The sequence below is a fragment of the Lutra lutra genome, chromosome 9 (assembly GCF_902655055.1).
Source record: "Lutra lutra chromosome 9, mLutLut1.2, whole genome shotgun sequence".
Classification (NCBI taxonomy): Eukaryota; Metazoa; Chordata; class Mammalia; order Carnivora; family Mustelidae; genus Lutra; species Lutra lutra.
In genome coordinates, this window is record NC_062286.1 from 114,093,035 (window position 1) to 114,115,406 (window position 22,372).

Here is a 22,372-nt window from a genome sequence, read left to right on the forward strand (position 1 = left end):
TTGTCAGGGGCCGTGAAACCCATGTGGGCCATGTTGTTGGCGCCTTGCTCAGAGACCAATCTGGGCAGGTCGGGTGCCCACCAAACCAGGTTGGGTGCTGGGGAGGTCGGGTGCTGACACAGCTCAGAGCTGCTCCCACTCTAGAAGAAATGCCTGTAAAGTTCTCTGCTCCTGAGGTAGACTCCAGCCATGGGGTGGAGGGACGCTCCTCTGCACCATTCATGCTCCCAAGCTCCTTGTGGAATTGGGCTGAAGCTAGATCCCAGCTGAGACCACAGCCTCGCCTAGCACACCTTCCCCTGCCTGCTCCTGCCTCCCTCAGAGGTTCCCCTGAGGGCACTCCCTCTCCTAAACCATGGCCTGTGAATTCCTGTCTTAGGTTCAGTTTCTGGAGAACCTGACCTTAGACCAAGGCTTCAGTGCAGATCACACCCAAGCCCAGGCCTGGGGCTGTCCTGACCAGAACAAGAGTCACTGGCTCTGAGACTCTGTATTTAGCGCTCAGAGCAAACCCACAGACACCACATACAGCGGCAATCCACCAGCCTTGCAGTTGCAGCCAGTAATCTCCTTGGAACCCAGCACCAATCCAACCTGCTGGGGTATGCCCCTGAGCAGCCCGGGCTTCCGACACAGCTGTGTCCAGGGTTCAAGTGATGGTGCCCCGTTGGCCTATCCATGGCTTCCCTCTGTGGCCACGAAGGCTCTCCCTGCAGGATGCGTTAGAGTGTCATCTGCAGCTGCAGACTGTGGTCTCTCCTTTTAGGGATCTCTGCAGAGAAAGGCTCCTCTCGTTCCCATCATCCACGAACTGAGGCAGGACCGGGGGAGGACCAGCGTGGGTTTTAAGCCTTTTCCAGGCAGCCCGCAAAGATCACACAGAATGGGAAGGGCAGTTCTCCAGAGGAAGAGAAGGAGGGGTGCTGGGCAGGGGGAAGCTCAGAGTCCAGCCTCCTCTCACTTCATGAAGAAGGAATGTTCTTGACTCTCTTCACCTGCATGGGAATGGACACCCGTGTGTGGGCTGGGGAGAAACGGGCTGTTTAGGTGTGCTGGGAGCTGCAATGCGGAAAGCTGCCTACCATGATGGCGCAGTGGCCCAGATGAAGAATTACGTATCTTCTAAATGACAGGCCGCGTGTGTGAGTGTGTTTAATTCTAGCACTACATTTTTAAAAAGTTGTTTGTTTATTTAAGGAATCTCTATATCCCAAGTGGGGCTCAAACTCACAACCCCAAGATCAAGGGTTGCGTGCTCTACCCACTGAGCCAGCCAGGCGCTCCCATCGCTTCATTTTTTTTTTTACTCCAATAATTAGAGTAAATTATACCTTTTGAAAGATTATGAACATGAAAAAAGAGCAGAACCTTGTAGAAAACAGTGGCCCTCTTCCAATAGCAGCTGGCGGTCTCCCTTCGGTAGTTCTTTCCAACTCGGGCTCGGGCTTTAACGAAATGGAGTCGCTTTACCATCAGACAGTGTGTCGTGGAAAGGAGGCTTCCTTGTTGGGAGCAGGAGGAAAAGGAAAGGTCTCAGGACTCCTGCTGCCTGGCTCTCTGTTCTTCCCCCAAGTGAACATTCCCACGTGGGAGGCTTAGGGCTATTTGGGGTGAGGACCTGGGCAGCTCTGAAGACAGAAGCCAAGAGGAGGGGACCAGGCACCATGGTGTACAGAGGCCACCATCTGGCCACCTCTGGGCCCACTGACTTTCCAGGGGTTTTGTTGTTGGAATGGGCTGAATGGGGGCCCCAAAGCTATGTCCACATCCTAAGCCCTGGAACCTAGGACTGTTACCTTAGATGCCTGCAAAAGAGTAAACATTAACTAATACAGCAAAAGATGTGATTAAGAATCTGGACAGGAGGGGCTTGGATTATCTGCCATTAGTGGGCCCTAAATGCAGTCACATGCATCCTTATTAGAGAGGCAGGGGGAGATTGGATAGACGATGTGAAGACAGAGCAGAGCTAGGAGAGCAGGCGGCCACCAGAAGTAGAAGAGGCCAGGAATGGGTTCTCCCCAGAGTTCCTGGAGGGGGTGGAGGCCTGTCAACACTGAGATTCCAGACTTTTGGCCTCCAGAACTGTGAGAATGAAATTCTGTTTTAAACCCCCAAGGTTCCCCAAGGTTAGGGAATTTGTTACAGCAGCCCCAGGAAACCAAGAGTCGGAGTTCATTTTCCATCACTTCTACCTGAAGAGGTCTGCCTCATACACAGTGTTCAATCTGGCCAGATGCCTCAAGGCTGAGTCCCGCTGTGGCCCTCGTGACCAGGAATGGGTCCTGTTCTGTTGGTCCACATCTGAGCGTTGGCCTCCGTGTCCTTCCAGATACCCCACTGGCCGTCTCTCTCTCACATGCCCTCGGGGAGACTGTGGCCCTGGTGTCATCCCCGTGACTGGGCCTCTGCTAGCTGCTATCAACACTGAGCCTCTAGCTGGCAGGTGACTGGGGGAGGGGGAGGAAGTAAGACAGAAGGGCAGGTGCTAGAAGCATTCATGGATTTATTGGTGGAAACTTCACGGCTCATGAATGTCCACTCTGGCTTGGGGCCCGTTTTCTAAGTGCAAGTATGATAGGGAATCTGTTTGTTGTCCCCGTCCTGCCCTCTCAGCCCCCTGGCTGTCAGGCAGGGCCAAACTCCCAGCAGCAGCTCACTTTTAGAGGACGTGTGGACATGGTTAGCTTAGATTTCCAGAGTAGCAGGAGGACGGGGGCCATGTGGGGTTTCAGGAGACATCCCCCAGCTGCACAGCAACTTGCCAATGAGCCCGGCATGTGTGTGACAGGAGACAGAGCCAAGGCCATCTTGCTGGCCCACAGGCCCTGGAAGGCCTGAGTTGAAGAATGTCTCGGGAAGCTGTTCTGCAAAGAACATGTCACCCCACCCTCAAAGGAGCCTCCAGTCCGATGCAGATGATCCAGAGAGAACAATTAAGATGAGTATACACCAGAGCAAAATACACAACCTCAGAAGCTGAGCCCTCAAGGGGTCGGGATTAAGCAAACGAGGAAGGGCCTACTGGGTGTGCAAATGGACCCTGAGCCAGGCTGTCCCAAGCTCCCCGCATGGGACCTCAGAACGTTGCATATGGTCAGCAGGTCTTCTGGTCTGGTCCCTTTCTTGTGTTGGTGACACAGGATGGGAGAGAATTCCCATCACTAACATGGGGTAGCAGGGTATGTCTGCTCATACCCAACTTGCCCGCGTGTGTGGGTGGGGCTGGGGAATCAGCCACCAGGAAGGACAGTGCCATTGGTGACAGCATTTTCCAAAATGATGAACAGTTCTGGGTGAAGTTCTGAAGAAGAAAATTGGCCTTCTTCCGATTTACACCATAGCTGCCTTTCTGGAAAACTGGCTCTCACACCAGCTCTCAGATCCTTGTGTTTGTAATGGGGTTGGGTTCCACGCTTAAATAATTAGGAACCGATGTTCTCATCTATACAAATACCCAGCAAGATGTTTTAAAATCGAGTGGGAGGTGGGTCAGTTCTTGGTTGGGTGGGACAATCGTGTGTGTCACAGGATGACCATCTTCAGGCTCACCCACTAAATCGCAGCAGCTCCTCCCCATGCAATGCAATAACCAAATGGCCCCTACCTGTTCCCCAGATGTTCCAAGATGGGGCACTCGAGAACTATGCCCTACAGGCCTGGGCCAGGCCCAACTCCCAACGCTGCTAGGGTAACCCATTTTGTTTTAGCCACTCTGGCCACTTTGGACCAGCTCAGACCAGCAGGCATGCCCTACCTCTAGGCCTTTGCACCTGCTGCCCCTCCATTTCTGATTGCCCTTGTTCAGAACATCCATGTGCCGGCTCCCACCTCTATTCAGCTCTCTGCTCAGCTGTCACCTGTCAGGATGGCCCTCCCCTGCCCCACTAAGTAAAGGAGCCACCCCTCCCGCATTTTCTGCCACCCCACATTTTCTGCCCCCTACTGCGTCTGTACTTTCACAGAACTTACCATCTGACGTTGTACCCATTACCTGTCTCGCTAACTGCCTTGTATACTCCATGAGGACAGGGATTTTTGTCTGTTTCGTTCACTGAGTTCCCTGGTCCTGAAGGACACGCTCATGCAGGAAGGAGGAGGACGGCAGATGCGCAGCGATTCTGAACTCCTTTGGGGCCCTGCGGCGTGTGCCCTTAGACACAGCCTGCACAACCATCTCTAGACTGCACGTGGTTCTAATGGAGGCTTCCTCAACAGGCACAGCATTGGTTGGTTACCTTTTTAAAGGTCAGACTAATGGTTTCTTTGGCAGCGTCATTCCCTCCAAAACCTACACTTTTTTTTTTTTAAAGATTTATTTTAGAGTAAGCAAGCAGGGGGAGGGGCAGAGAGGAGAAAGAGAGAGAGAGAAACAGACTCCTGGCTGAGCACAGAGCCTGACTCGGGCCTCAATCTCACTATCCTGAGATCATAAGCTGAGATGAAATCAAGAGTCAGATACTTAACTGACTGAACCACCCAGGAGTCCCCCAAACCTACACTTAAAAAAAAAAAAAAAAAGATTTCATTTATTTGACAGAGACAGCGAGAGAGGGAACACAAGCAGGAGGAGTGGGAGAGGGAGAAGCAGGCTTCCTGCTGAGTGGGGAGCCCAATGCAGGCCCCCATCCCAGGACCCTGGGATCATGACCTGAGCAGAAGGCAGATGCTTAACGACTGAGCCATTCGGCCTCCCCCCCCCCCCCCGCCCTTTTTATTTATTTCCCAGGCAGGTCTAGGGTCAGTGATGACATTCCTGATTCTTTCCTGGACGCCATTCTCAAGTTGGCTTTATAGCTTTGCTTCCTTCTGGCCTCTCCCTCAAGATGCTGGCTTTGAGGTTCTGAGTCCCAGGCGGGAAGACCACACCCTTCACCTTCTTCTCACCTTGGGAGGCCAAGGCTTACCGGATCTCGGTGGATCGTGAGCGCCTCTTAGTGTTTGGAGACCAGAAGCAAGAAGAGTTGGTTTTTTCCAGCCCTGCGGGACCCTGGATTTCAGGTTCCTCTCCCCCTCTCCCTTCAGCTTGTAAAGTGGCTAATTCCTTCTGGAAGTCAACTCCTCCTTGTGGTGCCTTGCCGAGAACAGTCGATAATAATCAACGCATGCCACATTCTGGGGCTGTTTCTTTTCTTTTCCTTTCTTTTTTAATCTTTTTTTACTTTTTCCCTCTGAGCTAAAAATTCAGCAGACACATAGGTTGCTTTCCAAGTTGTCGAGCTGGAACAGCCTACCAGATGTTTTGCCCCTGCCTGTCAGGGATCCCAGCTGCTCTGCTGCTGCCATCTGTTTGTCCCCTGCCTGCCACCTGGCCACAACCGAGGGCAAAGCCCTGCGTTGTAGGTTTCCATGATGGTTGTGCCGAGCTTCAGGGCACCAATCTGTGCAGAGGTAGTAAGAAAAGCCACTTGTAACAAAGCCCCAAATCTCAGTGGGTCGGTTAGAGTAGAAGTTTCCTTTCAGTGCTGCAAAGACCGGCATACAGCTCTTGCTGAGCGGGTGACTTGCCTCTAATTGGTGACTCAGGGACCCACACGTTTTCCAACCTCTTTGGCACCTGACCTCCAGGGAGTCCCATGTGGGAGCACTGCATGGGCCAAGTTTGGAACTGGTGTCCATCACTTCTTCCAACATTTCTTTAGCCACAGCTCACTTTATGGCCCCCCCACCTAACCTGTGGGTCCAAAGGCAGATTCTTTTTTTTTTTTTTTAATTTTTATTAACATAAATGTATTATTTGCTCCAGGAGTACAGGTCTGTGAATCATCAGGCTTACACACTTCACAGCACTCACCATAGCATATACCCTCCCCAATGTCCATAACCCAGTCACCCTATCCCCACCTGTCCCTGGGGATAGGGATCCAGCCACCATATCCTTGAGTTTGTTTTGTGAGATTAAGAGTCTCTTATGGTTTGTCTCCCTCCTGATCCCATCTTGTTTCATTTTTTCCCTCCCTACCCCCTACAACTCTCCGCCCTGCCTCTCAAATTCCTCATGTCAGGGAGATCATATGATAATTATCTTTCTGACTGACTTATTTCACTCAGCCTAACGCCCTCTAATTCCATCCACATCATTGCAAATGGCAAGATTTCATTTCTTTTGATGGCTGCATAGCATTCCATTGTATATATATCTCACATCTTCTTTATCCATTCATCTGTTGATGGACATCTAGGTTCTTTCCATAGTTTGGGTATCGTGGACATTGCTGCTATAAATATTCCCAATGGCAAATTCTAACAGGTTTGGTGAACACAGGGCATTGTCTCTGCTACAAACCACGCTCCCACAGGTCTTCATCCTGTCCTAAGCAATTGGTGGCTCCCACGGCCTTTCCCCCTGAACAGTTTCATGGTCTTCTCCACCCTGGCAGTGGCCACCAGTCCCACCATTTACCTCCCCAGCCCAGTCCCATGCGCTGATGGGCCGGAGGGACTTAATGCCTCAATCTCCCTCCCCTACAGGAACCACAGCATTTCCTTGTGTTTCCTCTTCAGTTCTCAACTCCTCTTAAGCTGTTCTTCCTTCTAAGACTCCTGCCCTCCATACCAGGGCGCCCGTGTACTGTTCTGACCCTGTTCCACGCACAGGAGCTGCATCCCCAGACACAGCTCTCTGGGTGGGAAGAACATCGGAAACATCCCAGGACACGCCATGGCCGTGGAGTACTCGACCTGTCAGCACACCTGAGATTGAGCAGTCTGGAAAACCTAAACATTCAGGAACCTGTGAGAGAACGAGAAGGTCAAAGACCAAGGGCACCTGCGGTGGCTTGGGCCTCAGCCTGGACTGTTCCCCACCCCTGTCGGCCCCCACTCCGGGGACCCTCCCCACACCAGGGCAGAGGTGCTCTTACACGGCTGTCTCTCCCCAGCACAGTCATTTCAAGCGCAACACCGACTACAGTAGGGACACTGGGAGTCTACTCACAGACTGCGCAGGGCTCTCTGTACCCCTGGCCCCAAAAAGTAGCCGAGGGGCCCACCCTGCTGGTTTTATACCTTGACCGTCACTGAATGCCAAGGGCTTCCTCTTAGTCTGAAAACTGGTGACCATTTTAAGCATTTCCCCCTTTCTGTAAGGTTCTAATGATCAAACTGTAAAAATAAAGGAAAAGAAAGCAAAACAAAAAATCAAAATTCAACACTCGGAGCAAAAACCACATTTTTACCAGATCTACTTTTATTTCAGAAGGAAGTTTGTATTATAGTATTTACTTTTGTTTATATACAAGTTCTTCACATTTGTGTTTAAAATGCACAGACCTCCCTTAATTCTCTTGTTCCTGCTTAAATTAGCTGTTATTTTACAATACAAAAAATACCAAAAAATTGCAGTCCTAAATGTATGTATAACACCCACAGTCCCCAGCAATGAAATAGTTTACAATACTTACTCCATATTTACATGAGTGCAAGAGATGCTAAATTATACATATTAACAAACTAAGCTTGAATCCAAACCAAAAATAAAAACAAAAACCAAAACCGTAAATACCTATAAAACAAAAACATTTCCAGAGCCAGAATTAATTCAACAAAACAGTCTTCACTAGTGTTTAGAATGTTTTGTGCACAAATTTCAGTTACTGAAAGTCAATTCCATTATTGCCTTTGAAAGAGAAGGCGCCAGTTCTCCTCTCCACTCCAGACCATCTCCCTGCAGGTGAGGGTGTTTAGGAGTTTGGATGATTCCGGGGAAATGTCTCTTGGCAGGCCTGCCGTCACGGTGATTTTTATGATTGGAGCCAAGTTTGGTAAATTGGGCACACATTTCAGACTGAGAACCGGCGCTTGGCCCGAGGACAGAACTTCTGCCTTCCTGGGTCTGTCCTCAGGGCGGCCAATTCTCACAGAAACCACCACGAGAAAAGTTCTCCTGGGATGAGAGGCGCGAGTTGGGTTTTGCTGTCATTCCAAAGAGCTTTCCATCTTGGTCACTGCCCTTCGAGTTAGCTTAGGTTGTTAGTAAGTGCTTAGTGAGTATTCATTGAGGGAGTGGATGGTTGAAAGAAACTGAAGGATCCAGGGTGTTCTCGAAAATGACACCAGCACCCAAGGAAGTGAACCCCCAACCCCACCCCAGATACACTCCGTTGAACCGAAGCAGCAAAGTGCACTGAAAAGGTCCCATGACTTTTTTCTTCTTTTAAGTTCGCCCCAGACCTCCCAGTGAGTATCCCATCGGGAGCTTCAGGCCCGATGTTCTGCTGTTTTCCTGCCCAGGGCACCTCTCCCTCCAGGTTGGCTCGGGGGAGAACCTGTGGGTTGCCTTCTCTCCACATCTCCTCCCATCTCTTAGAGGGGATCTCACAGGGAGCGCAGACTTCTCCGCAAACTGTAATAGGACAAGTGGGAGATGGCCAGGCGGCCAGGCTGGGCGCACTTCTCCGGGAGGAAACAGGAGCTATGCATCAGCGAACTAGCCACCCTCCTCCCACCCCCGATTTTCAGAACAGGGAACCACCCTCCTAGGAAATGGTTGTTAAAATTGTGGACCAAACGGAACAAAAGGCAGCCTGGAAAATCCCTTTCTAGAAAATCTGATAGGGTCTTTGAACTGAGAGACTAAGAGAAATGCTTCTCAGGACAAGACTGGTCATCCCTGGCCAGACACAGCACCAAGAGGCTAACAGATTCACGACTCCCTTGCAGAGCCAGCAGCTGTGACAGCAACAGGCCCACTGCCTTTGATGCTCCTCACATAACGCTGTTTAAGTGGGCTCCAGGCCTGATTTCTCCTTTGTGTCCTGACAGACGATTTCTGTTTTAGAATCAACCGATTCGTACCAGATGCATCTGGACACACTGGCACAATGGGGATGCTCCCCGCCCCCCCGGTTTTGTTATCAATGTATCAGGGCCCAATGAGAGGACTTCTTCAGACCTGGATATCCGGTATGTGGCACAAAAACATATCAGGTAAAACTCAGACACCGTTACATTTAATAAAAATAACGTTAACATAGTTTTCTGTTTTATGTACACTCTGAAAGTCTGAACATTCTGGACACTACTGTATAATTATGTACAAGTGCAACATCAATGTTTTCATGACTATTTTAACTTATATACAGGCTCTCCTGCGACACGCAGCCGTCTCTCTGAAGTTCCAGATGATTCCCTCTGGGTAACTGGCTCCTAAGCCGAGTGCCTCCTTCTCCTGCCACTCCCTTCCTCTGGCCTGAGCCCCGAGGAAGCTGTTTGCCATTGGCTGCAGAGGATAAGCAGGTGGATTCAGCTGTTTCTCCACTGTTGGAGCATAAGTAAACATCACTTGCTCCTTTTTCCTTCCTTTTTAAAAATAAACTATCTTTTAGGAAAAAAATAACAACAACAAACCAGGTGGCTATGGGACACGGTGCATGTTATTTCAAGGCCTGGGAACCCATGGGGAAGAGACTTCTTTGGCCAAAGAAATACTGGTCCTTTGAACAAACAAGGATTTTTCCTTGTGGGAGTTCCTTCTCCAGCGGCCTCCCTCTCTCTGCCAAGAGGCCTCATGGCAATTACAGGGGAAGGCGCCAGTCTGCGACAGGCTCTCTGTGGGTGCCGTGATGTGGAGCAGGGGTGTGGGAAGCTTGGAAGAGAAGGGGTCTTATCTAGAATTGTCTGCTCTTTGCCAATGATGTGAAAAAGCAGCTTTTTGAGAGGAGAGTCTCCAAGTAGAGGTGTTTTGTGCATCAGATAGTGTTTTAGGGTTCAACTTCCATGGAAACATCTTTCCAGTAAACTCTTCATGGGTGAGGGGTTGGTGCTGGGAAAGAGACAGCACTCCTACTCTAGGCACTGCATTTAAAGGTGAAATGCTGCAGTCTTTGCTCTTTCGAGTATTAATTTCTCCAAACTCACAAATGAGCGTGGTCACCTAGAGATCCATCCCTACGGGATAATGCCAGAGAACCCAAGTTTTGAAGCGGAAGGGAGACCTGGGGAGGCTGCCGCATAATGCCAGAATCCAGAGCACCATACACAGGGACCCCACAACCTGCAGGCAGTGGCCTGCGGAGAAGAGCAGGACTGCCCCGCCCCACTTCAGGGTGGTCACTTTCCACATGGCATGGTTATTCCTCCTCATCCATTTTCTCCATGTGCTTTTCATCCTTCTCGGTGGTCACTGCCCTGCCCACAGCCAGCACCCGGGGCTGGGAAGGCAGATGCGGGTGCCGAGCCAAGCCTCTCCTGGAGGAGAGCGGGCAAACCAAAACGTTCCAGGTCCTTCTCCAGGCTCTGGCCATGCAGTTCCACCCGCAGCCTGAGGATGACCCAGCAGCTCAGGGCACACTGCTGCTCTGACGCAGGGATCCCAAGCACTGGCATGCTCTTTTCTGCCCAAGAGAGACACGTGACATGGACGAGTCCCTTCCTCAGTGGTGTCCTGGCAGGAGAGGCCAGAAGGGCTGGAGCCAATGACAGGCCTAGAGTGGGGGGCGGGGGGCAGGGGGCACAAGAGGACCACACCTTATTTAGTGCTCTTGTCTTTTGACAGCAACATCAACAGGAGCTTTCACAGTTTGGTCATTTCTGCTTTCCTCTCAGTCCCTGCTGCTAGGTTAAACGTTCCCTGGGGTGAGAAAATTCTTTCCTGGCTGCAAATTAGATTTTAGAAAAAGAGCAGATTGCCAATGGTAGCTATTTAAATTTTGTAAGAATGCAGGAATGCAATTATGGAAAAACTTAGGCTTACTAACTCTCCAATTGCTAGATCTATTTCAAGTCTAGGCACTTAGTGTGTGTGTGTAAGTGTGTGTGTGAGTGAGAAAGAGAGAGAGAGAGAGAAGGAGAGAGACAAGAGAGAGGGAGAGACAGAGGGAGAGAATTTCAAATGGATTAAGACTAAATTAATCAAGTTGCTATAGAAAACTACCTATTACATCAGTTTACATTCTAGGTAACACTGCTGACCTTGACATTTAAAATAGCCCCCTTCTACCTTAGTTTGATATGATTCAAAAGAGATGGACCATTGTGAGTTCTCAACTAGAAAAAAGCTACTCCCTGCAAGAGAGAGATTTGCCTACGTCGTGCGAGAATAAGTAGCACATCTTTTAAAAAAGATAGCAGGCTTCAGATGAGAACAAATTCATTCATCTGACTAGTTTTTAAAAGACCATGTTCAAGAACGACTGGTGGAGAATGTCTACTTGTAAACACTACATCTTTTGTTTTTTTTTGCAAGTTGAGACGGCCCCAAGAACAGTTTTCCGCAAGTGAACCTGAGTGTCGCTCCCAGCTCTCTCACTGGCTCTGCCCCGGCCTCCTCCAGCAACAACTGGATCCCTCCTGGACCTGCTATTCAATCCATTATTTCCTATGCAAAAGTAAAAGGTTAGATGCTGGAGCACAGATGGGAGAAACCGGCAAAGAAAGCTTGTGAACATGCAGAGGAGTCGGATGTGTCGAGGGTTTCCAGTCTTCGGCCCGCTCCACGCAGCGTCTCTCCGCCTGCCCCCTCCCTGCAGACGGCGCCGGCATGCCGCCCCCACCGGCTCGCTCACGGAGAGTCCCCAGCCCAGCCTCAGATGCAGGTCCCGGGCTGCGCGGGGGGCTGCTGCTTCCGGTTTCTCACGGCTCCTGACTTCTCTTTGTACACTATTGGCATCTGTTGAGAAATGTCCACCAGGGCACTGGCCACCGCGAGACCTGGGGGGAGCCACGGGGAACACGTGGTGAGGAGCAGTTTGCTTTGTTTTTAAACATAATTTCAGAAGACAGTTTTTTGATTTTTGTTTTTTACATTCCTGGGATGCAATGAGCAAATAAATAAGTACAGAGGGGAAAAAACCTTCCTTCGTTCCACACTGTACTTCCCTCCACCCCGGCATTGCTTTCAATAGTTTTTATATATGCTTTCAGGGTTTACTGATGCAAACACAAATGCATATCCTCCCCCCCACCACCACTTTTTATACAACAGATGTAGCTTGCTGTTCAGCAGATCAACGAAGCAAAGAGCCCCGCATCAACGAAGCAAAGAGCTCCGCCGGGCAGTTGGAGCACTGAGACAAGATTACAGTCACGCTCTAAGTGCTACATTTTTCCTGCAGGCCTCCAGAAGGGTGCCAAGAGAAAGCAGCACTCTGTCAGTAAATTCAGATTCATTCCACATCACCCAGCCAGCACTAGTTATTTTCGTTATCTATCCTATGACCAGGTTAGGACAGACTCTGGGGCCAGGCTTTGGAATACCTAAGGATCTTTAACCATCCCATGCCTCAGTTTCTTCATTTGTAAAATGGGGACAATAACGTACAGGGCATGTGTGAGGAGTCACTGAGTGAACCCACGAGAACATCTGAGAATGGTACCCGGCTTGTCACCTCACCACCTCCATCACCTTTGCTTTAGGGACTAGTGGTTCCATTCTTCGTTTTGTACTAGGAACTGATTCACCTGATGTTTGGTGGGGAAGGCACGGGTGTGGAGAGCTGGATTCTCAATGCATGGGAACCAGCCAGTGGAGGCTCAGAGCCCTGCTGAGGTTCTCAGAGGCCATGTTAGGGCCGCCTGTTACTTTACCTATAAAATGGAGGCATTGGGGGCAGTGGGGATAGATTTTATGTAAAGTGCCTGGTGTGCAGTGGGGAATCCACTGTTTGGAGACACTGTTTTGAGCAAAGGCAGAGCCAGGTGCTCTGGGAGTCCAGAGGAAGGACCATCTAAAATAGGGGGTAGAGAAGAGACCATCTAAAATGGGGGGATGGTCTTACTTGGGGAGGGTCTCAAGCAGTGAGTAGGCCTTCATCAGGAATTGAGGGAGATGGGCTGGGCAGGAAAGGCCACAGTATGGCAGGCCTGTCACTTCCTACTCTAGCCAGGGCCTTGCTCTCAGGGATCACGGGCCAAGTTTGCTGAGCTGGGAAGTGACAGGAGACAATGCTCCGGAGTTCAGGTCATTTTGCGTCATTCTGACCTTGACATGGGTAAGGCTGAATTAGGAGCTGAATTCATATTCCCAGGTGAGAGCAAATCAAGCAGTTCCCCTATGAAATGAAGACAATAAAGCCTGGCCTGGCTGAGCCTAAAGGCCTCGCTCGTGAGGACCCAGAAACCATTTCAAGAGCTCAGCCAGAGGCGGCTTTGGATCTGAAGGCTGCACTCGCTGCAGAGCTCCGGGCTGGGCAAGGATTCTAGAACATACTTTATCACAGACACGAGGCTTTCTCTGGCTAAGGCAACCCTGACCCCCAAAATCATTTCAACTGAAAGCTGTCTAAAACGTATGGTGCATCTTGTCTGAGGCATCCCTCAGAGTATTCCACAATTAATCAGGATATTTCCAAAGCTGTATTCCGTATCTTCTTGGCCTTTGACAAGAGGATGTCTATTGAAATCATGATCTGTGTACTTGATGGAATTGCATAAAAGAAACTGGTAAAAACGTGGGGCAGTAAAGTATTAAAATATTTATGATAGTTACATGAAAAAAGAAGAATAAAAATGAGATCTATACAATTATTTCAACAAAGCTGGCCAGGGCTGGAAAGGAAAGAGAACAATGAACACTGGTGGATTGTGAGTACATTTCTAAGACTTCGTATAAGTTGTTAAAACTGTGCCCTCTGTCTAAAACAGAGTGAAAGGCGAAAGAAATGCAGCAGTGCTAGAAATACCAAGTTGAGGGTGGCCAGCTTGAAGGGGCTAGCTGGGGCCACTAGAGTAGGTAAGACGATTGTGGATGAGCATATGGCTGGAGGGCAGAAGGCCTACAGTCAGGGCTGAGCAAGGGAGAAAAGCCAGAGCGGGCAAAAGGCAAAAGCGCAGCAAGGGAAGGTGTGGCCGGGAGTGTCACCACCATTGGGAGGCCAAGGGAATGGGGTGCTCCCAGCTCATCCCTGGGAAGGAACCATGACCTCAGGACAGACAGTGTAGGGAACACCAGGGACAATGGGATCATCTCCCTGGATCCTCACAATGACAGGAGGTAGGCACAGGCCTCCGGTTCACTATCACTTCTACACCCATGTTCACGTCCTGGTCGTCACCGGCCCTCATCTACTCACCTGACTGCCCAGGAGGAGGGATTCCACCAAGGCCTCGAGGGAGCCTCACAAACACAGAGAGGACAGCAGCTCTGTTGCCAAAACACGGCTCCAGGGCAATGGGTTTAGGAACAGTCTGGTGGGAGATAACAAAGAACTACCTAAACCGGGGTTTCTCACATGTTAATGATGCAGCCTTCATTCCTGAATTTTTTTTTCATTTTTAATAAAAATTTAAATTCAATTAATTAACATATAATGTATTATTGGCCTCTGAGGTAGAGGTCAGTGATTCATCCATCTTTTATCAGTCTTATATAACAACCAGTGCTCATTACATGTCCATCACCCAGCTACCCCATCCACATCTAATAGATGTCCTCTATTAGTTTCTATTGCTGTGTAATCTTGGTTGCTTACAGCAGCACTTATTTTTTTTATAATTTTATAATTTTTTTAAAAAAATATTTTATTTATTTATTTGACAGAGATCACAAGTAGACGGAGAGGCAGGCAGAGAGAGAGAGAGGGAAGCAGGCTTCTTGCTGAGCAGAGAGCCCGATGTGGGACTCGATCCCAGGACCCTGAGATCATGACCTGAGCCGAAGGCAGCGGCTTAACCCACTGAGCCACCCAGGCGCCCCTATAATTTTATAATTTTTTAATAAACATATAATGTATTATTAGCCCCAGGGGTACAGGTCTGTGAATCGCCAGGTTTACACACTTCACAGCACTCACCATAGCACATACCCTCCCCAATGTCCATAACCCCACCACCCTCCCCCTGGCAACCCTCAGTTTGCTTTGTGAGATTAAGTGTTTCTTACGGTTTCTCTCCCTCCTAATCCCATCTTGTTTCATTTATTCTTTTCCTACCCCCCAAACCCCCCATGTTGCATTTCCACTACCTCATATCAGGGAGATCATATGATAGTTGTCTTTTTCTGATTGACTTATTTTGCTAAGCATAATACCCTCTAGTTCCATCTATGTCGTCACAAATGGCAAGATTTCGTTTCTTTTGATGGCTGCATAGTATTCCATTGTGTATCTATACCACATCTTCTTGATCCACTCATCTGTTGATGGACATCTAGGTTCTCTCCATAGTTTGGCTGTTGTGGCCACTGCTGCAGGACTTATTTATTATCTAGCTCTGTTGGGCAGGTCAGAAGTCCAGAAGAGCTCCATAGGGTTCCTGCTTACAGATATAGGTCTGTTCATCCCTTCCATCAGTTCTGGGAAATTCCCAGCTCTTATCTCTCAAAAGTCTCCAGGATCTCAGCTCTTATCTTCACAGGTAGAAGTCAAGTTAGCATCTGGGCTGGCTCTTTTCTGCAGACTCTAGGGAAGGATCTGCTCAAAGCTCTTTCAGGTGCCCTCAGGTGGCCGGCAGAATCCAATTCCTTGCAACTGTAGGTCTGAGGTTCCCACTTCCTTGCTGCAAGGGGCCACTCTCTTCCAGAGGCTTCCTCCCGCAGCCCCTCCAGCTTCAAATCAGTGCTGGCGTGCCAAGTCCTCTGCATGTTTCCTCTTCTGCCACCACACAGAGAAAAGCCCCTCAGTGTCTTAAGGTCTCAGCTACCTTGGGATTTGTATGACTTCTGCCCAATCCCTTCAGAGCAGCACTTAGAATAGTGATGGACTGAGAAACCACGAGTGGGGAATCGTGGTGGCCATCTTTAGAATTCTGTCTCCATACCCCCAAATGTGTCATTCATTTTTTTCAATTTGGTTGAAGAAAATGACTTCTGGAACCGCTGTGGCTGCAGCACAGGGAAGGATGGGTTAGGTGAGAGGACAGTGGTTTAGATCAGTATGGTGACAGCGGCGCAGGTGTGTGCAGGGGTGGAAGACAGAACCAAAGACATGTGCGTGGACTGACTGTCTGATGAGAATGAGAGCAAGCATGGACCAAGCACAACTCCAGGACTTTGGCCTGGAGCGGCTCAGATGATGTACGGAGTTGGGGGCAATATGCCAAGGGGAGGTATTGGGGGGATAATATCCACAGCTCGGCTTTGGATAGGTCAACTCTGAGACTGCTGCTAAGACAAGTGGGGATGCCAAGTAAGCAACCAAATGGATACAGGAGTTGGCGGCTCCCAGGAGAGCTCTGAGATCATGGTGTTAAGATGAACCCACGATGGAAAAGATCACTGCTGTGGGTCTGAATGTGTCCTTCTAAAATTCGTGTGTTAAATCTTAATGCCTAATACAATATTTGGAGGTAGGGCCTCTGAAAGGTGATTGGTGCCCTCATTAGAGGGACCCCAGAGAGCTCCCTAGCCCCTTCCACCACGTAAAGTCAGAGTGAGAAGGCACCATCTACGAACCAGGAAGGGGGATCTCACCAGACACTTAATCTGCCAGCACCTTGATCTTGGACTTCCTAGCCTCGGAGATTCTGAGAAATTTCTGTCATTTCTAGGACACCCAGTCTCTGCTACTTTGTATGCAGCTCAAACAGACTAAGACGGACATCAAAGGAGTGAGTGTAGAAGGCGTGAGAGGAGGCCCAAAGACCGAGGCGGACCTGCACCACTCTTAGAGGTGTGGGGAAATGGAGAGCATTGAATAGAGAACACTGAACCAGAGCAGCCAGAAGGTGAGAGTGTATGTGTCCTGGAAAGAGAGTCAGTAAAGCATTTGACGGAGTAATATGTATGGTGCCTCTCAGTACTTTCAATTTGTCTACTTTTTTTAATCCCACAAATTGTTATTTTATCGTATTTGCTTAGATGTGTATATGCTTACCATTTCATTTTCTCACTCTTCCTTCTTATTCCTCAGTCCATCCTTCTGGGTAGTTTAACTTTCTCCCAGCACATCCTGCAGACATTTCTTTTGTACAGGTCTGTGGTGGTCAACTTTGCTTTCCTTCTCATCAGAAGAAATCTTCCTTTTGTCCTTGTTCTTGGAAGGCAGTTTCAGGGGCACGCTATCCTAGACTGGCAGTTCTCCTCCTGATGTCATTTGGAGACATTCTTCCACACTCGCTTGGCTTCTGGTGTTACTAATGAGAAGTCAGCTTTGCTCTGTCATTTCCTTTTGGTGATCTTTTCTCCGCCCCCCCCCCCCCCCGTTATTTTTTAATGTAATAAATACAGACAACATATACAATCTTAACCCCTTTTATTTTTTAAGACTTCTTTTATTTGAGAGAGAAAGAGACAGAGATAGCGAAGAGAACACAAGTGGGGAGGAGAGGGAGAACCAGACTCCCTGCTAAGCAGGGAGCCCAACACAGGGCTCAACCCAGGATCCTCGAAGACAGAAGCGTAACGGACTGAGCCACCCAGGCACCTCGCCCCCCAATCCTAACCCTCTTATTTTTGTTTGTTTGTTTGTTTATTTATTTATTTATTTATTTATTTATTTGGTGGGGTGGGGGCGGGGAGGGTGAGAGAGAGCACAAGCAGGGGGAGTGGAAGGGAGAGGGAGAAGCAGACTCCTTGCTGAGCTGGGAGCCCGATATGGAGCTCGACCCCAGGACCCAGGGATCATGACCTGAGCTGAAGACAGACACTTAACCAACTGAGCCATGCAGGCGCCTCCCCCGCCACCCTTTCTTCCATCCTAACCCTTTTTAAGTTTACACTTCAGAGGTATTAAGTATCATGTTGTTATGCAACCATTACCACAATCCATCTCCAGAACGCTTCTCCTCTCACAGAACTAAAACCCTACACCCATACTGACTCCCTATGCCCCTCTCTCCCAACCCCCTGACAACCACCATTATACTTTGTCACTGGGATTTGAATACTCTAGATAACTCAGAAAAGTGGAATCATACAGTATTTGTTTTGTGACTGGCTTATTTCACTTAGCATAATGTCCTCAAGGTTCACCCATGTTGTAGCATGCGTCAGAATTTCCCCCCTTTTTAAGACTGACTAATATTCCCTTGCGTGTATAGGCCACATTTTGCACACCCATTCATCTACTGATGGACATTAGGGTTGCTCCCACTTTTAGCTATTGTGAATAATGCTGCTATGAACATGGGTGTGCAAATGTAGCTTTGAGACCTTGCTTTCCATTCCATCAGGTATATCCAGAAGAGGAACTGCCAGATTACATGGCAATTCTTTTTTTTTTTTTTAAGGGAGACCAATACTGTTTTCCACAGCAGCTACATGATTTCACATTCCCACGAACAGTGCACAAGCATTCCGATTTCTTCACACTGTGGCAATCCCACAATATAGTATAAAAGCCACTTTAGGTCTTCTTCTTTTATCCTCCATATTCTTATCATTTGTCACAGTTTCCATCTTCTTGTCTCTCTGTTCTGCATTCTGTGTAATTTCTTCAGATTCATCTTCCAGTTCAAAAATTCTGTCTTCACTTGTGTCTGACATGCTGTTTAATGTGTAAACTGAGTTATTTAAAAAATCTCAACCCCTATATAGTCCATGTTTTTTTTTTTTAAGTTTATTTATCTACTTAAGTGATCTTTACACCCCATATGGGGCTGGAACTCACAACCCCGAGATCAAGAGTCACATGCTCTACCAACTGAGCCAGCCAGGTGTCTTCGTATGTTCCATTTCTAATAGTTCCATTTGGTTCTTTTTAAGATCCGGTCCTTTTTGATTTATGGTCTCCTCATCTTTACAATTCCATCTTTCCCATCTTTAAACATTTCAGACAGAGCTATATTATGTGCTTGAGATGTCGCTCTGACATGGGAAGTTCTGTCTAAACCACTGTCCATGGCGTCTGCTAACTCTTATTCCCAGTGGGTTGTCTCTCTTGTCCTTGGTGAGCTCTGATGGCTTGATCTTGATCTGTGGGGATCCTACATGGCTGGACTGGGGATGCTTTCCCACAGAGAGGATCTGCACCTACGTCGGCAGGGAGTCACGGTGTGTTACCAAGCTGGAACCACTTCAGACCACACATCATTCTGGCTTGGGTTCACAATTTGTTCTTTTTGGGGGTCGGGGATAGGAGAGTATTCCCTGGGAATTACACCTACTTCCTTTGAGCTCAGTAATGCTTTAATAAGTATTTTAAAATTCAGGATCTATAGCTGTTTCCCCAGAGTATCTGAAATATTTCATCATTTTGCCAAAAGAGAAACTTTTCTCACTTTCTTCCTCATTTCCTTTTGGAGGAGTCAGAAATATTTATATTCCATGGAATGCATAGTGACTCATAATTTTTGCCCCTTTAAGAAAATTCCCTAAACTCCTTATAAAAAGCAATGTTGCAATTTAGCTGTTTTCCAATATAAATTTTAAAGTATTATGTCACAGAATACTTAATAAGAATTTGAGACAAACCATTTATATTTTCAAATTCTTTGACCACGAGAATGCTTAACAACATGAATGAAAGACTGAAAAATGAAAGCAAAAGAATATGTGACAACATCAGTGTGCTGTCTGATGGCTAAAGAGAGAGAGAGAGAGAGGAACACATAATTACGAGGCAATAGAATAAGGCTCCTGTTCTCTACAAGTTTTCGGGACTTTTGAATCACGTTCTCACCTTTATACTCCCCCCAATAAGATCAGGAGGCTCTTCATCTGTTTCCAAGGCAACGTTTACGGAGGCAAAGGGGCGACTGGCCATCTGCTGCATCTCTCGAAGAAGTTGCTACGGAGTAATATTGTGGCAAGTGTTAGCAGACTGAGTGCTGAGGGGAATTTAATAAGGGATGCGACATATTAAAAGTACCTCATCCTCCCTGCTTCAAACAAATCAAGTCCAAAACGGTATTTTTGAGACAGCTGGAGAAAACTGGACACAGACCAGGTATCATCAGGACTTACTAAATTTTGTTGGATGTGATGACAGCACTATCGTCGTATATTTTTTTTTTAAAGATTTTTATTTATTTATTTGTCAGAGAGAGAGAGAGAGAGAGAGAGTGAGTACAAGCAGATAGAGTGGCAGGCAGAGGCAGAGGGAGAAGCAGGCTCCCTGCTGAGCAAGGAGTCCGATGTGGGACTCGATCCCAGGACGCTGGGATCATGACCTGAGCCGAAGGCAGCGGCTTAACCCACTGAGCCACCCAGGCGTCCCAACTATCGTCGTATATTAAAGAAAAAAAGTCCTTACTGGTTAGAGATACAGGATAAGTACTGATGGACAGAGTGCTGTGGTGCCTGCTTGTTAAGTACATGAAATAAATGACATAGCCCTGTCTCCTCGTGTTTTTATTACTAAAGCCAGGCTTTCTTCCTTCCGACTGAAACTTGTACTGGGACCGCAGATAGGAATGGAAAGAGCTCTCTGTTCCCAGGGGTGGTGTAAGCTGGAAACAAAAACATGTCAAGTCCGGCACAGTGAGAGGCACAAGCAGGGGCTCTGGATTTAGGGAGGCTTGGATATGAATCTTTGATCCAAAGCTTTCTAGCGGTATCACCTTAAAAAGAGGTGTTTAAAGTCTCTGGGCTTCAGTTCCCTCTTCTCTGAAATGGGTTTTTAATGTCCTAAGAGTGTTAGCAGGTTCAAAGGAAACACTTCAAAACCCAGCTCAGCGCCTTGCACATGGTGGGATCAATATATATCAATCATGTATCATTGAGGATATTAGCAATCTGGGCACGTCACTGAAGCCTGGAGGTCGGTCATTCCATGGAAGACAACCAGGCCTGACTGCAAACTGCCCACTTGGAACTATGGTAGGAAGGAGATAGAATCTTAGTCTGGATAGATCAGGGCTCTGTTTTAGAAGGATATTTTTATCTTAAACATTTTCTTAAAACACTAACATTCTACATCTCATCAAGCTGTTGGTCCACTTACTCAACAAATACAAGCGGCAGCCCTACTTTGGGTTCTGTGCTATTCCCAGAGCTGGAGTCACAGCAGGACAGAGCGCCCACGCTCCTCCGGTTTGGAAGTTCCTTTGGGAAGAGTGCAGGAGGTAATGTGTGTAGGCATCTAGTGGGCACTTCAGGAGTGTCAAATGCTATGACTTCTGTAATAAATCCCAGTAAGTCATTTCTTCTACAAATCTGAGAGGGATAAGCCATGACTGAAGCTGGGGAAATGCCGAAATATATTCTCAACAGCCGGGTTCACAGTTAGAGAAATTTTAAATGGCAAGGGTAAAAGCTTAGTTAGTTTGTTGATAAACACTGTTGTCATAAGCATACTTTTTTAGGGGTGGGGGAATTCTTAAAGAAGTTTAATCTGGGACTTCTAAAGAAATTTAAATGATTTAAAAAATAATATGCTGAGGGAGCCTGGGTGGTTCAGTGGGTTAAGGCCTCTGCCTTCGGCTCAGGTCGTGATCCCGGGGTCCTGGGATCAAGCCCCGCATCGGGCTCTCTGCTCACCGGGGAGCCTGCTTCCCTTCTTCTCTCTGCCTGCCTCTCTGCTACTTGTGATCTCTGTCAAATAAATAAACAAAATCTTTAAAAAAAAATAATATGCTGAAGAAACTATTATTCTTACGGAACCTAAATAAAGCCTATCCTAACCCTGCAAGGTAGGAATCTTCTAATTCTTCCTTCCTCCTTGATAAAGCATGTTCTCTGGTGTGGCTGAAGAAAAGAAAACCTCTTCTTCACCAGACATTCACCATTCCTACAGAATGAAAAAATATCTTTTTAAAATTTTATTTAGAGTCATAAGCATACTTTTAAAAAACCTTTTTCTACAAGGTGTTCATCCTCTCCATATTTTCTTTCAAGTATGTTGCAAACATTTTCTAGTGGGCTGTTTGTCTTCATTGATTTATTCTTGATATACTTTATTACTTTTTATGCAGGCAAATCGCTACTCTACTGTGCTTCTATCATCTTATCTGAAAATAGTAACTTTGCCCCTTTCCAACAGTAATAAAATTTATTTCTCTTTCTCAGAGTGCACAGCCTAGAATGTCCAGAACAGAATTAAGTGACAATGGGGACTACAGGACTAGGCACGTGGCCTGTGAGGACCGAAGTCCCAAGTTTAAAGCCTAGTTTGGTCTCATAGTAACTGTGCAATGAGGCACAGAGTAATTTATTTTTCTGCTTCCCCGAACCTCAGTTTCCTCATCTGTGAAACAGGGTCAGTAAGTATTTCACAGGCTTGTTATGAAGAGTAAATCAGTTAATCTACATAAAACCTCTTAGAACAGTGCCTGGAATTTAGAAATGCTCAAATGGCAGCTCTTCTTATGACAAACTTGTCTAGATTTTGTTGGTACAACCTCTAGTATTTTATATCATGAGTGATGTTGGTTATTTGGATATTCTTTATAGTGTTAAAAGGAGGTATTATTTTTGAGTTTACTAAGAGTTTAGTTTTTTAAAGCAGGAACCAGTGTTGAATTTCAATAAATGACTAAGTGATTACTCGGCCACTACTAAAAATTTAGGTACTATTTTTAACCACTGAATAAGGTATTCTGACAGGGTTTCTGGGAGCAA

At 47.5% G+C, this 22,372-nt stretch overlaps 1 protein-coding gene across 1 annotated transcript in view; it reads right to left on the reverse strand.

The window, feature by feature from the left end:
• Positions 1-8,839: 8,839 nt before the first annotated feature.
• The window catches only part of ATRN (attractin), a 155,171-nt gene continuing 141,638 nt past the window's right edge, over positions 8,840-22,372 (reverse strand). The window contains exons 27-29 of the mRNA XM_047744160.1: positions 19,494-19,601; positions 14,010-14,124; positions 8,840-11,649 (exon numbers count right to left, since the gene is read on the reverse strand). Of these exons, the coding sequence (XP_047600116.1) occupies positions 11,525-11,649; positions 14,010-14,124; positions 19,494-19,601 (348 nt within the window). The 3' untranslated portion in view covers positions 8,840-11,524. The remainder of the gene's footprint in view (positions 11,650-14,009; positions 14,125-19,493; positions 19,602-22,372) is intronic.